This window comes from Theropithecus gelada, chromosome 1 (assembly GCF_003255815.1).
Source record: "Theropithecus gelada isolate Dixy chromosome 1, Tgel_1.0, whole genome shotgun sequence".
In the NCBI taxonomy this organism is placed as follows: Eukaryota; Metazoa; Chordata; class Mammalia; order Primates; family Cercopithecidae; genus Theropithecus; species Theropithecus gelada.
Genome location: NC_037668.1, coordinates 187,211,694 through 187,225,376, shown reverse-complemented (window position 1 = coordinate 187,225,376; position 13,683 = coordinate 187,211,694). Strand labels below are relative to the sequence as shown.

The 13,683-nt window shown below is 33.6% G+C and overlaps 2 protein-coding genes across 4 annotated transcripts in view; one reads left to right on the top strand and one right to left on the bottom strand.

Annotated features, from left to right (window-relative positions):
- Nucleotides 1–13,683, top strand: part of RALGPS2 (Ral GEF with PH domain and SH3 binding motif 2) — a 187,766-nt gene that overhangs the window by 110,275 nt on the left and 63,808 nt on the right. The gene's annotated exons all lie outside the window — the stretch shown is intronic.
- Nucleotides 7,027–13,683, bottom strand: part of ANGPTL1 (angiopoietin like 1) — a 21,221-nt gene continuing 14,564 nt past the window's right edge. For both annotated transcript variants that reach the window (XM_025389620.1, XM_025389630.1), the window contains 3 exons: nt 9,981–10,174; nt 9,066–9,336; nt 7,027–7,709 (listed from right to left, as the gene is read on the bottom strand). In XM_025389620.1, coding sequence (XP_025245405.1) covers nt 7,522–7,709; nt 9,066–9,336; nt 9,981–10,174 — 653 coding nt within the window. In that variant the 3' untranslated portion in view covers nt 7,027–7,521. The remainder of the gene's footprint in view (nt 7,710–9,065; nt 9,337–9,980; nt 10,175–13,683) is intronic.

Here is a 13,683-nt window from a genome sequence, read left to right as displayed (position 1 = left end):
AATGACCGCTTTGCCTTATAGCAAACCTTGAGATTAAATGTATTTAATCTATTAAAATATACATAGTTTTCCTAAGAAAATGTGACACAAATCTGTTTTACAACTTTTTTACTGCTTGATTTACATCATCTACATATGGGTTTTTTTATTGCTTATCTTCAGTACTGAAGTATACTGAAGAATGAAGATTTAACAGTAGTTTATATCTTGTTAATATTTACTTTTTTATATTGTTTTCTAATTTAAAATTAATTTGCTTGTGATTTTTAAATTTAATTTGTCTTGATTTCAGAATCCTTTTCTATTTGTGTGAAGCTAGGCTTAGTACAGTTGACAAAAACTTCAGCCTTTATAAATGCTGTGCATTTGATAGGTTAGAAGTTGCCCTAAAGACAATTAAAAGATAATACTCATTATGCATATTGGTAGCTTCATTTAACTATTCCTCTTCAAGTATACAGAGTTTGCATAATGCTATGCTTTATTCATTATGTCTGCAGAGGTTCTTATGGAAAGAATATATCAATGAAAGAATGAAAGTGCATAGAATAAAGGTAACAGCTAATGATTTCTTAACATGAGGGATATGGTCCAAACTAATAGTTTTTTCTCCCCTAAAAATGAGAACCAAAAGCTACCAATTTTTGTGAAGCTTATAAAAGGGGGGGGTAGAGGCCTATATGCTGACAGAACTCTTATTTTGATACCACCAAATTTATCTGTAGTTCAATGTGGATTAAATTATAAGAAGCAGAAATGTTTTCTTGGCTCTCAACACATCATCCCTTAAAAAATTGTCTCTTCTGTTGGTTTGCATTCAAGGTAAAAATTAGTCAGCTTGGACAATATCGTGAAAAATTCTTAGAATAAGGATATAATTTGTCTAGAGAGGAATAGTTGGCAAATCTCAAGGAAAAAATTGCTTTATAGGAGAATTATTGCTTTTAAATCTGAAAGTCATTAACAACCCTTATTTGTTCTTGTCGTTGGAGAACAGTCTTAAGGGGCTTGTTGAAGAATTTGGCATGGGGAGTTTTATTTTGCTGATGAGAGAAAACTAGAAGATTGTGAAAAAAATAATTTAGTTGTATGAAACATGATAAATATTCTTTAATGTGCCTTTTCTAAGCCACATTTCTACTTTATGTACTACAAAGATGTAGTAGCTCGACCAAGAAAGCATATTTTGGCTAGTTTCGGTGGTTCATGCCTGTAATCCCAGCACTTTGGGAGGCTGAGGCGGGTGGATCACCTGAGGTCAGGAGTTCAAGACCAGCCTGGCCAACATGGCAAAACCATGTCTCTACTAAAAAATGCAAAAAATTAGCTGGGTGTGGTGGCACATGCCTGTACTCCCAGCTACTCAGGAGGCTGAAGCAGGAGAATTGCTTGAACCCAGGAGGTGAAGGCTGCATTGAGCCGAGATCGCACCGTGGCACTCCAGCTTGGGTGACAGAGCAAGACTCCATCTCAAAAAAAAAAAAAAAAACCCGTATTTTTTGAACCATGGAAATCAGTAAATTATTGCAGTACTCTATACTGTTTCCTATTAAGTAGAAGCAGAATGTAACAGAAAAGTTTTTGTAAAATCTCTAGCCCTCTGTAGAATATACTCTTTTGATGGATCTAGTTATGACTCGGTTATCCTATTGGAGAGAGATTTCTCCTTCCCCTTCCCCATTTAATTTTTAATTTAATATGTCAGGTTTTCATAATAGGACTTTTTTGTTAGAAGAGAAATGCTGTTCTTATAACCCTCTGTAATATAGTGTTCCTAGCCTACTGCTCTCTGCAAAGCACCCTATTTATGATATTTTCATTAATCTGTCTCCTCCTCAACAGAATGTAAGCCCCTATTTGTCTTGGTTTAAGGGTTTATCCTTATAGCATCTAGAACAAAAGTAGTCATATAATAAATGTTTCTTGGTTCAACTAATTATCCCTTTCTGGCTCTTCCCATTGTTTCAGTAATTTTGATTTAATTTCTGTTTAAACAATAAATGTATTTGTGTGGCGTGTTTGCATGGATCAACTCAACTCCTTACCCACCCCTGATTTTTTTTGTTGTTGTTATTTTGTTTTGTTTTTGGTGCCTCAGCTGGCACCTAGTATTTACTTAGCACTGTGCTTGTTGCTAAATATATAGCAGGAGATTACAATGGGCTTTGTCCCTGCCTTTATAGAACTTAATATCTCTGTAATAACAAAGGTCCAGGATATCATTACCTCATGAATGATCTCTCCTCTTTTCTATATCCTGGTAGAGATGCATATCATTGCCTTGTGCCTTACGTTCTTAGTAGTGTCCTCATCATAGTTAATGACATTTTTAAAGCGTGTCTAACATGATAAGAATCTTACCGATTTGGTTTTCAGTCGTTTTTGCATAGATTGAATTGTTAAATATTCAGTAGAATATAGTTATTTAGTTTTAGAAATTTCTAACTCATGTAAAAATATTTTCAAAAATAAGAGTTTTTTATTCATATTTCTATTCAGATAATTTCAACAAAGTCCAAGTCTTTTTGCTCATCTGTAGGAATTAAAAGGAGATTTTTCCTCTCCTTTGATATAATTTTTCTTCAATATGTGAGGCTTTGACACTGATCTCAAAAATGCCTAATGATCAAAAAATGTCATTGGCTTTTAATTTTTTAAGTTTTATTCCATTTTTCTTTCTTTAATTTGATTTGTCAGTAATATACATTATAGATTACCCTATTCTTTTAATTATATGTTGTTATATATTGTATGCTGAAACAGCAGTAAAGCATCTTCACTGAATTTCTTTTGGATTTGAGAATAAGCTCTGACCACATGGCAGCTAGCCCCTTTTCTGTAGCCAGAATTACATCCCCATTTTCCATTACCTCATTTATATATATTTTTTTACCCTCACTCTTTTATATATTTAAAATTCTTCTAAGTTCTTTGTTGATATGTTTTCTGAAGTTTACTTTAGACCAAAGACTTCTGAAATAAAAGAGCTGGGGGTGGGGTTGTGTTAATTTCATCCCCATGTTCATAGTGTTTTCTTTAAGTGCCTTGTCTTTCTAAAAAAATAAGAATAGCAGCTATACAGATCTGCATGCTAATTGTAAATGGAATCAGATTCCCCTAACAACAGTTTTGCCAGTGGTGTTTCCAACTCTGAATATTTCACAGTTTTGTGATTTTTTTAAGCAAGCTTTGGCAGGAAAATAATAATTTCAGTAACATTTATTCAACACTTAGGCCTATATAGCTGACACTGTACTTTATATAGATTATCTAATACGTAACAGCAGTTTTATAAAGTAAATCATATTATTTGTATTTTACGGGTGAAAAAACTGAGACAAAGGAGATTAAATTGACTTGCTATAAAGATACGCATTTCATTCACAGCTCAAAGAAAGCATGATGGATTACATTAAAATTTGGGGTATCTGTGTTTAGGTTAAAATTTTGAGTTCATTCATCAGTCTTTCCTATAATTATGTATAGAATTATAATTTGATACCAGTTAACTCCACTGATAAAACTAAAAAGTGGCTGGGCATGGTGACTCATGCCTCTAATCCCAGCACTTTGGAAGGCCAAGGCAGGCGGATCACCTGAGGTCAGGAGTTTGAGACTAGCCTGGCCAACATGGTGAAATGCCATCTCTACTGAAAATACAAAAATTAGCTGGGTGTGGTGGCAAACACCTGTAATCCCAGCTACTGGGGAGGCTGAGGCAGGAGAATAGCTTGAACCCGGGAGGTGGAGGTTGCAGTGAGCCAAGATCGTGCCATTGCACTTCAGCCTGTGCAACAAGAGCAAAACTCTGTGTCAAGAAGAAAAAAAAAACTGAAAAGTGAGCTAGTTTAAGATAAGATGGCCTTTTTTTCAGGGCAAGGTCATAGCATTGTAAGTGGAATCATTCTTTTCTTACTTGGTTATCTTTCACAGACACTAGAATAAAAAGACTAAAAACTTGTTAGGGTATAATCTTTAACTTACTACAAAGATTAAGTTAAATACATGTAAACCATATTACTTTAGGACAGATTTATAAGTTATTTGAAATGTTTTTATGATTGCAGAAGGTTTATTCTTCTTATATTACCAGCAGGAGCCCTAAGAAATACAATGCTAAGAGAATAGCACTCTCCTATCATGACTCAGAGTTAAATAAACAACAGAATGAAAATTGATCTTTATACTACCAGGCATGAAGCCCAGAGATAGTGTATTTGTAGGTGTCTACCAAATTTCAAGTTGCTATCTAATTTTGGCATTTTCCAAAATCTCAAATTTTTAAAATCTGCTTCAGAGAGGTCAAGTGTTCTAGGCAATCATGGCCTCCCATTTAGTCCAGAATAGAGTCTAAATCTATTGTAGGATAAAATTCATTAACTTATTAACAGTAACAACATAAAAAACCTTTCTTGACTAGACACAGTGGCTCACACCTGTAATCTCAGTGCTTAGGGAGGCCAAGGTGGGAGAATCACTTGAGGCCAGGAGTTTGAGACCAGCCTGGGCAACATAGTGAGACCCCATCTCTACAAAGAAAATACAAAAATTAGCTGGGCATGGTGGCATGCTCCTGTAGTCCCAGCTACTCAGGAGGCTAAGGTGGGAGGATTGCTTGAGCCCAGGAGTTTGAGGTTACAGTGAGCTAAGATCGTGCCACTGCACTCCAACCTGGGTGACATAGTGGGACCCTGTCTTTAAAAAAAAAAAAAAGAAAGAAAAATTTAAAAAAGAATCCTTCTATAAACCAGCTCTAAGGGAAGGTTGTAGTTCAATCTTGCCAAAGATAAGGCAAACCCATCTTTATTCCTAGATGACCTGCAAAGTAGGTAGCTCTTGGACCCTGCCTATCACATAAATGAGCTAACCTGGTCTTTCGCAAGACTGTCTTTAGGCTGAAGTTCATAGTATGTCTCTAAGAAGAGTTTCTTTTTATTTGTGGTCCAGCCGCTTACCTGCCTGATGTAACAGCTGGCATGGCTCTGTTAGATTTGCAAGTGAAGATAATGTATCAATGTAATTTCATATCCAAAAACTTGGATATTGTTTTGTTTTGTCTTGTTTTTTTGAGAAGGAGTCTCACTGTATCCCCCAGGCTTGAGTGCAGAGGCGTAATCTCGGCCCACTGCAAGCAATTCTCCTGCCTCAGCCTCCCGAGTAGCTGGGATTACAGGCACGTGCCACACCTGGCTAATTTTTGTGTTTTCAGTAGAGATAGGGTTTTACCATGTTCGCCAGGCTGGTCTCGAACTCCTGAACTCAAGTGATCCACCTGCCTCGGCCTCCCAAAGTCTTGGGATTACAGGCGTAAGCCACCGCGCCCAGCCCGGATATTGTTTTTAAAACACATTTGTTAATCACATACTCTATGCAAGGTGCTATGATTTGTATTGCAGAAAGTACGTAGATGAGTAGTAATAATATGATAGTTTAAATCTACTGAGTACTTACATGTGTCAAGCATTATTCTTAATGTTTTACCTGTATCAACTCATTTATTTGATCGTCACAAAAACCACATGAGCTAGATATTATACCCCATTTTATAGCCAGGAAAGCTGAGCCAGGAGTTTATAAATTGCTCAAGGTAACACAACTAGCAAGTAGTAGAGCTGGGCCAGGGACCCAAGCAGTTCTGACTTCAGAACCTGAACTAACTATCATATAATACCACTTCTTATTTTCTTCTCTCAAGAAACTTAGTTGCCCAAGTTATTATGCTGTCTAGGAACTTCAGAGTAAAATAAATCAGCTCTCTGAAGGAGAGCAGAATGGGCCCATTGGCTAAGGCAGTTTAGCATTCAGCCTAGTTTTCCAAGGTTGTGTGTTGACTTTCACATTCTAGTTTTAATAATGTTCTTCTGTGAAAATTCTGTAAGACTTGTCTTTGATAAAGTTTTGGGTGTTTAAATGAAATGATATAGTGCTTTCAATAACTGAGATGCCTTGGTAAAGTTTTATTCACTTAAGATTTGGTATAGCAGTTAGATGCCCAGTTCCTTCCAGGAATCTTATTACAGATTCTTCGGTTCTGGAGGAAGAGGAGAGGGATTGAAAAACCAGTTTAAGAGGACCACAGGTAAAACAAAGAATAATGCCACTATGAGGTTTGAATATTTTGTTTAATTTGTTTCACCAGAAGTTTTATTTTGAAATGTGGCAGATGAAAAACATTGGTCATGTTGATGGACTTGAGTTGTCCAAATGATTATCTTCATATTAAACCATTCCCATGCATAGTTTGCCTCGCACATTTCAGTTCAAGATTTTCTTTTTGCTTAAGCAAAAGTTTCATGAGCTATCTTTAAAATTTTAACTTCACAAATAAATTAAGGGAAAGTCACCTCTAAGCAGTAAATATATGTTTCTGGAAGGAAATTGTTCCAGAAAGTCACTAGTAAAGTTGTTGATCGCAGAGACACTGTGAGACTAAGCTTTACACACACTGTAAAATGAAATTAGCAGTTTGGACTAGCTATGCCCCTGTGGCTTCTGCTCTGGAGCTGTTGAATTCTCAGTATTGGGAAAACAGCCAACAGTTCCTTGAATTTTAGTCCCACCTGTTCAAAGTATGCACTAATACTTGGAAAGCTGTCCAAACTTTCTGATTTGAATTGCAGATAGGATGGGGTTTGTTTTCTTTATAATAGTAAGATCAGCAAATTAGAAAAAAAGTAATAAATTAGAATTATAATTCAGATCTGTAGCACACTAAATATTCTGCATTTTTGTAATACTAATATTGTAATACTAATATTTTGCTGATTTTAAAACTACATAAAATGCATTTCTGGAGATTTTGGTGTTCAGCATATCATATGAAGAAATATGAGAAAACTGAGAAATTCATTCATAGATTTGTCTTTATAAATTGACCATTTAAATAATGCATGCATTATTTGTGGGGGGTTTTTATTTTTTAAAATGATATGTATTTAATACTATGGGTCATGTTGTTTTGGGAAAATCAGCATAGGATATGTTGTTAAGAATTGAGATTTAATCATTCCATGTGAAAGGCACAAATTCAGTTTGAAATAGCTTTTATTCAATGGAAGAAGTATTTTCTATTGGCAAAACTAGAGGTTTCTCTCTAATTTTCTGTCTATATTTTTATAAATAAAATGCATTATTTGGCTGAAATTTTAAAAATATTTTTTTCACTAGAAGTTAGAGCAATCTTAGATTTTAAATAAATTGTTAAGGATCTTGAACATGTTATTTAGTTATGTTTTAAAATATAGCTAAGATTTGCAAATATTTACATTTTAGGAAACAAACTGTATTTAGTCAACATAATTTTTAAAATAACTAGGACGTGGATACACATAATTTTCTGTAGTAATTGACAACAGATGAAACTACATTTATAGATTCCCCTTTTATAGTTAAGGTAAAATTCATTTTAAAAACTTTATGTGTAGAAATAAATTGTGCCAGGTAATATACATGTAACATTTACATTTTTAAGAACTGAAAAGTACAAAGTTCTGTGTCATTTAAATTGGCGAGTGTCTCTCTTCAGTCAATAGGCTTGATCATCATCTGAACTGCTCTTAAGGAGTATGACCCGCCTCTGTATTCGGCCCAGAAAATTCCATCTTGGTGCTTGCTTCTGTAATGGCCTCCTCTGTACCATACTCCATTTAGGTTAGAATGTGCACAGGCATTGTACCACCAGCCTCCTTTATGAAAGTGGGCGCAGTTTCCTTTGAGGAAAAAATATAGATATAAACGTAAAAGTTTCTTCTAGGTGTGGTACTCTGCAATCATCAAAAACTTATTCTGCCTTTAATTTGAACTTCCCTTACTAATTCCAGTTTCCTTTATCTTAGCAGTTTTAAATGTCTTCACTTTTTTTATTGCTGTTGCATCAACTACTTGAAAGATTACTTGAATTGCCTTTTTTTAAATCTTGCTCTTTGCTTGCTTAAAATGTGCCTTTTTTTAAAAAGGGGGATTTAATTTTCTAGGTAGCAGAGTAGATGCAAGCAGTGTTTATATGTGAAAGAGTTACAGAGGAAGAAATTGGGAAGGAAAGATACAGAAGAAGGTAAAAGTCTGAGGAAAACTGAATTTTCAAAATAAAATAGCAAAAAATAATACAAAGTAAAATAAAACCAGCAGTCAAATGGGTTTCTGTAAATAAGACATAAGTTATGGTCATATCTCTCTTCTTTTCTTGTTTACCAGTGTGAAATTGGTTAAAATAAAGACCTGTGTGCTGTTTGCCAAAATACAGCTGGAGAGAAAGGAGAGAAAAGCCAGTTTGGGGCAGGGATAGGGGAGAATTGTTGGGGGAGAATCTGTTTATCGGGACCAGAAAGCTGGGTTAAAAAGTCAAAAGCATATGAAAACTAAATTTGAAATTATGTGGATGGTCTAGTTGTTTCTTTCTAATGAAAATACTAATTTCCCCTCTGAATCAAGCTTTTTTGTTATTCCTGTGCCACATGTTACAGTCATCTTGGTTTTCCCCCTCAAAGAAATGCTCTTACACCATGTATCCAGATGGCTTGCATTCTTCACTCCTTGCCAGTCTTTATTCAAATGTTACTTTCTCACAGTAGCTTTTCCTGGTGAACCCATATAAAATAGCCCCCATCCCAGGCCTTGCTGCCCACCACTTTCTATTTTCTTACTCAGTTTTATTTTTGAGAGTACTTATTGCCACCTAACAAATTGTTTTGTCTCTCCTCCAGTGAGTAAGCTCCAAAGGGCAGGAACTTTATTCACTGTTATATCCCTAGCACCTACAACAGTGCCTGGCACATGGTAGGTGTTAAGTTGTTATGAATTGTAGGCACTTGCACTTTATTTCCAGATGAATGTGTCTGTTTTGCTTTGTGTTTTTTTCCTAGAACTTTGTTTTTCACATAGATCACACTTTGGGATTGCCTTATAGAAGAGATCTTAAAGCTATTTCTTTCAGTAGGTTATACTTCCTGTTACAGTGACCAAAACTGACCTTTTTGAAAAGACTTTAGTAGCATATATATTAGTAGATTCTATTTAATGTATAGAAGATGATTATTCTACAAAGAATGAAAGTTTTTCATACTTACCTGCATACATATCTTTATCTCTGTCCAGTGTGGTGAATTGTTTACCATTATGCCACATCATAGAATCCCCTGCATTTCCCTGGTAAGTTCCCAGGCGCAGTCTATAGAATTCACTTTCGGGTTCCAGACGAAAGCTGCTGTATTCTGCATAGACTTTTTTATCACTCCAGTCTTCTAATTCAATCAGTAACTTGTAATTATCTTGATTGCTAAGCATATAGATATTTTCCAGTCCAAGCCAATATTCTCCGTCAATGTTTCCAAACCCTTTCTGTTAATAAGTGAAGAAACATGAGTGCATAAATAAGTATATAGTAAACATTTTTATAGATAAGTGTTAAACATTCAATAGCATAAAGATATTGGCCATTTAAGTGATAATGTGAGCTTCCATTTTAGTTGGTCACTTGAGGTTTATAAGCCACACATTGTCATTCTGGTTTTTTTTTTTTTTTTTTTTTTTTTGCTTCTAATGTGTCAGTAATCATTTGCAGACCTAGCTTCAAATCCTACAAATTAAGACAAAGGCAAATGAGAATAAAATTTATCCATAGCTACTAAAAATATTAGCTAGTATACTACCCAGATCCTTAAAAAGGGTTCCTGGTCTCTCTCATGTTCATTTAAAGAGCCCAGCATTTCTTTCCTAATAGTAATTTTTGTAAAGTAGTAAGTATAAGTCATCCAAACTGAAAGGGATCATTTTAAAGTATATCTTCTGTTTTCTTTTTACAATTTAATTTTCACTTTAAAACTAGAGATGAGAATCATTTTTTTGTCAGATGTAGATAATGAAAAAACATATGGATAGTTATTTTTAACTGTGTATCTTATTTATTGCATAGCATCTTGTTTCTTGCATTATTGCAAGAATGGGTTTGTTTTACCTCCCTTAGGACTGCATCACTGATTTACCTTATAATTTTCCCAATTTCTGAAGAAGTTGACAGAGCCATCTGTTCTTTTCTGAATAACAGTCCAACCCCCAGGATCCAAACTGTTTTCACACCATAACTGCATTGGTCCATTGCTGTTTTCAGGTTTAATCATATAAATCCCACTGACCGAATGCCCAGCTTCTTTTGCTTGCTGACAGTCTTTGAATGGTCCTATAATTTAAATATCATTTATTATCAGCAAACTTAATATGAGAAGAGACGTATTAAAAGTTTTTAATCAAGATTCTTACCTTTGTGTCTTTGTTTACAGTTAACCACTGTCTATCATATATAGAATATTATAAAATATAAACTAAATAAAAGGGTGACTCCAGTTCTATCTGGAACATTAATTTGTTTTGTTTTCATCTGTTCTTTTCTTTGTCCATATATATATATATGTTTTTTATATTGTTATAATCCTAATACACGTAGAAAATTGGATTGTCTTAACATTTTCATGCAGCTATAGTCTCCATTCTGGCTGCATAATAGTCCTTGACATTGATATATTTTTATCTCTCTATCATTGGACATTGAGGTCTTACGATTTTTGCTATTATAAAAACACTGCACAAAGTGTCTTCATTCTTATTGAATTCACTTTTTAATATTATAAAAATGCTGAGGGATCGATCTATTGGATTAGAGGATATCAACTTATTCATAGTCCTACATAGTACCCAAGTCACAGTTTTGGAAATTTGATTTCAGTGGAACATACTAGTACCTTGAGATACTCATTGCAAATGGGGTCAGTCAAATAAGTTTTAGAAATGCAAAATATTATGTTTCCCTTTTGGAAATTCTCAATGTGCATTCACATATTAAAGACTGAGAAGCCCTGAAATAAACCAGATGCCCAAACTCATAGAATCTTAAATTTCCCCCAACAACACTTACTAACAGCCCATGAGAACACATTTCAGGAATGTTAGCATAAATGCCTATCTAAAGAGTTGTATCAATCTATATGACTAATACTAGTTTTCTCATTTAACCTACAGTTATCTGGTGATACTTTATAGATGTTCTAGAGATAGAACAATTAATTAAGGTCATGGATCATAGAAGATGGTAAACCCTAGACATAAATCCCTATCTAATCCCAGAGTCTCTGCTCTGAACTGCTGTCTTGCATGCATTTGCCCTCATGTTATTTCATAGTTTTAGGTATTTTCCATTTTTAATCCACTTACAATTTCTTCAAATTTTACAAATTTTTTGAAATTGCTTTTAGGGTTTCTGACTCTTGAACTTGCGATTTCCACATTTTTGGATCTAGTGAGAATATTCTTTAGTTTCATCCTTCTTCAGTGTTTCAAGCCTTTTTTATAAACATGCAAAATATATTAACGGATTTAGAAAAAAGAATTACCCTAAAGATCTCTTAGAACAAAAAATGTATAAAAATTCTGATTGTCAAATTTTATATTTTACTAGAAATATGTGAGAGTTCAGTCAAGTAAAGTCCTTACAAGAATTTCTGTACTATAAGGTTAATAGGATTGTTGAAATTTTGAGAAATGTGTTATCTGTACTTTGCTAGATATGTTCAGTATTCCTTTTGGGTCTTATTGGGATAGAATTAATCTCATTGGGTAGTTCCACAACTATAACAATAGAAGGGGTTCTTAGAGACTACGAGCTCTTCCTTGTAGATTATTCCTTGAGGACAGAGACTTTTTTTTTTTTTGACTTCATGTCATTAGTGTTTAAACCCTTAGGAAACTGTCCATAATTTTTTGTTAATTAAATTACTCATTTTAAATACAAGGAAACTGAAAACTACACACAAAAATCAAGAGGACATCAGTTTCTCTAGTCCACATGTTTATTATAGTTCATTGATATTTTTCTGTCTTAAATTTTTAAAAATTATAATGCAATGTCCATAAATAGACTAGTAAAAATTAGAGAAACTGGAAAGCCTTATTTATGGTGTCTTTCTTGGGTTATATTTAAGTATTGTATTTTTTAGTTCTAGAGTTTCAGTTTGATTCTTTTTTTCATAGTTTTTATTGCTCTTTTGAGATGCCCTATCTTGCATTCATTATAAACGTATTTTCCTTTAAGATATTGAAAATAGCTATAACCACTACTTTAAAATTACTGTCCTTTCAGTCAAGTTTGCTGAGTTTTTATCATGAATGGATTTTGGAATTTTTCAAAGGCTTTTAAAATCTTTTTTTCTTTTTTAATTTCTTTTCTAACTAGATACATCACAGGAATCAAAGGCTTTTTATCTGCCTACTGAGATGATGATAGGGTTTTTCTTTTTGTTGTTAGTACACGAATTACATTGAATATACATATATATTATGTATATTATATCTAATCTATATTAGAACAAAAAAGTGTATATATTAGAAGAAAATATATAAAATATGTATATTAGAACAAAGAATGTATAAAAATTCTTATTGTCAAATTTTATATTTTACTAGAAATATGTGAGAGTTAAGTAAAGTTCTTATAAGAATTTCTGTACTATAAGGATAAGAGGATTATTGAAATTTTGAGAAATGTGTTATTTATACTTTGCCAGATATATATACACACACACACACACACACACACACACACACACACATATATATATATATATATATATGGTTTTGGGTTTTGTTTTTTTGGAGTCTGTTGCCCAGGCTGGAGTGCAGTGGTATAATGATAGCTCACCACAGCCTCAAACTCCTGGGCTCAAGTGATCCTCCCACCTCAGCCTCCCAAGTAGCTAGGACTACAGGCATGTGCCACCATGCCTGGCTAATTTTGTTTTTTTTTTCTGGAGAGATGGGGTCTTGGTATATTTCCCAGGCTGGTCTTGAACTCCTGGTCTCAAGTGATCCTCTGACTTCAGCCTCCCAAAGTGTTGGGATTACAGGCATGAGCCACTCCACCCAGCCTTTACATTGATTGTATTTTGAATGTTAAACCAACCTTGTGTTCCTGGGATAGACTCAACTTAGTGAAAGTATTCAGAGCCCTTAATACTATACCTAACAAAGTAGTCATCATCGGTAATTGTCTGTTCTTTCATTTCTCTTTTATTCCTCATCTTAACACATAATTGTAGCTTATTTAAGAATTTAAGTAGCTTATTTAATATCTGCTTAATAAATTTAATATAGCTCACCAAAGATGAATGTACAGTCATTTCTACTGCAGATAAATATTACTGAAAAACCTCATGTTCTGCAAATACATGCATTAAAAATAGTAGCTAATTTTAGCTATTAACATAATTTATATTCAGCTGCAGTTACCTGTGGCACAAAACATTAATATGTTTGGAAAAAAATCCCATGTAAACCAATATAACCTCTCTGTTTTGCTACCACTATTCTCCTTTTCACTGGTCACATATGGGCTACTTCACATTATAGGAAACATGCATTGTAGTCAAGTAGGAAGAAGGGTAAAGAGCTTGTATTTCAGAAAAGATGAAATTTACAGAATTTTAATTTCTTTTTTTTTTTTTTTTTTTTTTTTTAGAGTTTTTTTACAGCCCCAGGACCAAATTAAAATTTTTAAAAATTTTTTTTTTTTTTTTCCTTTTTTTTTTTTTCTTTTTTTTTTTCTTTTTTTATTTTTTTATTTATTTATTATTATTATACTGTAAGTTGTAGGGTACATGTGCATAACGTGCAGGTTTGTTACATATGTATACTTGTGCC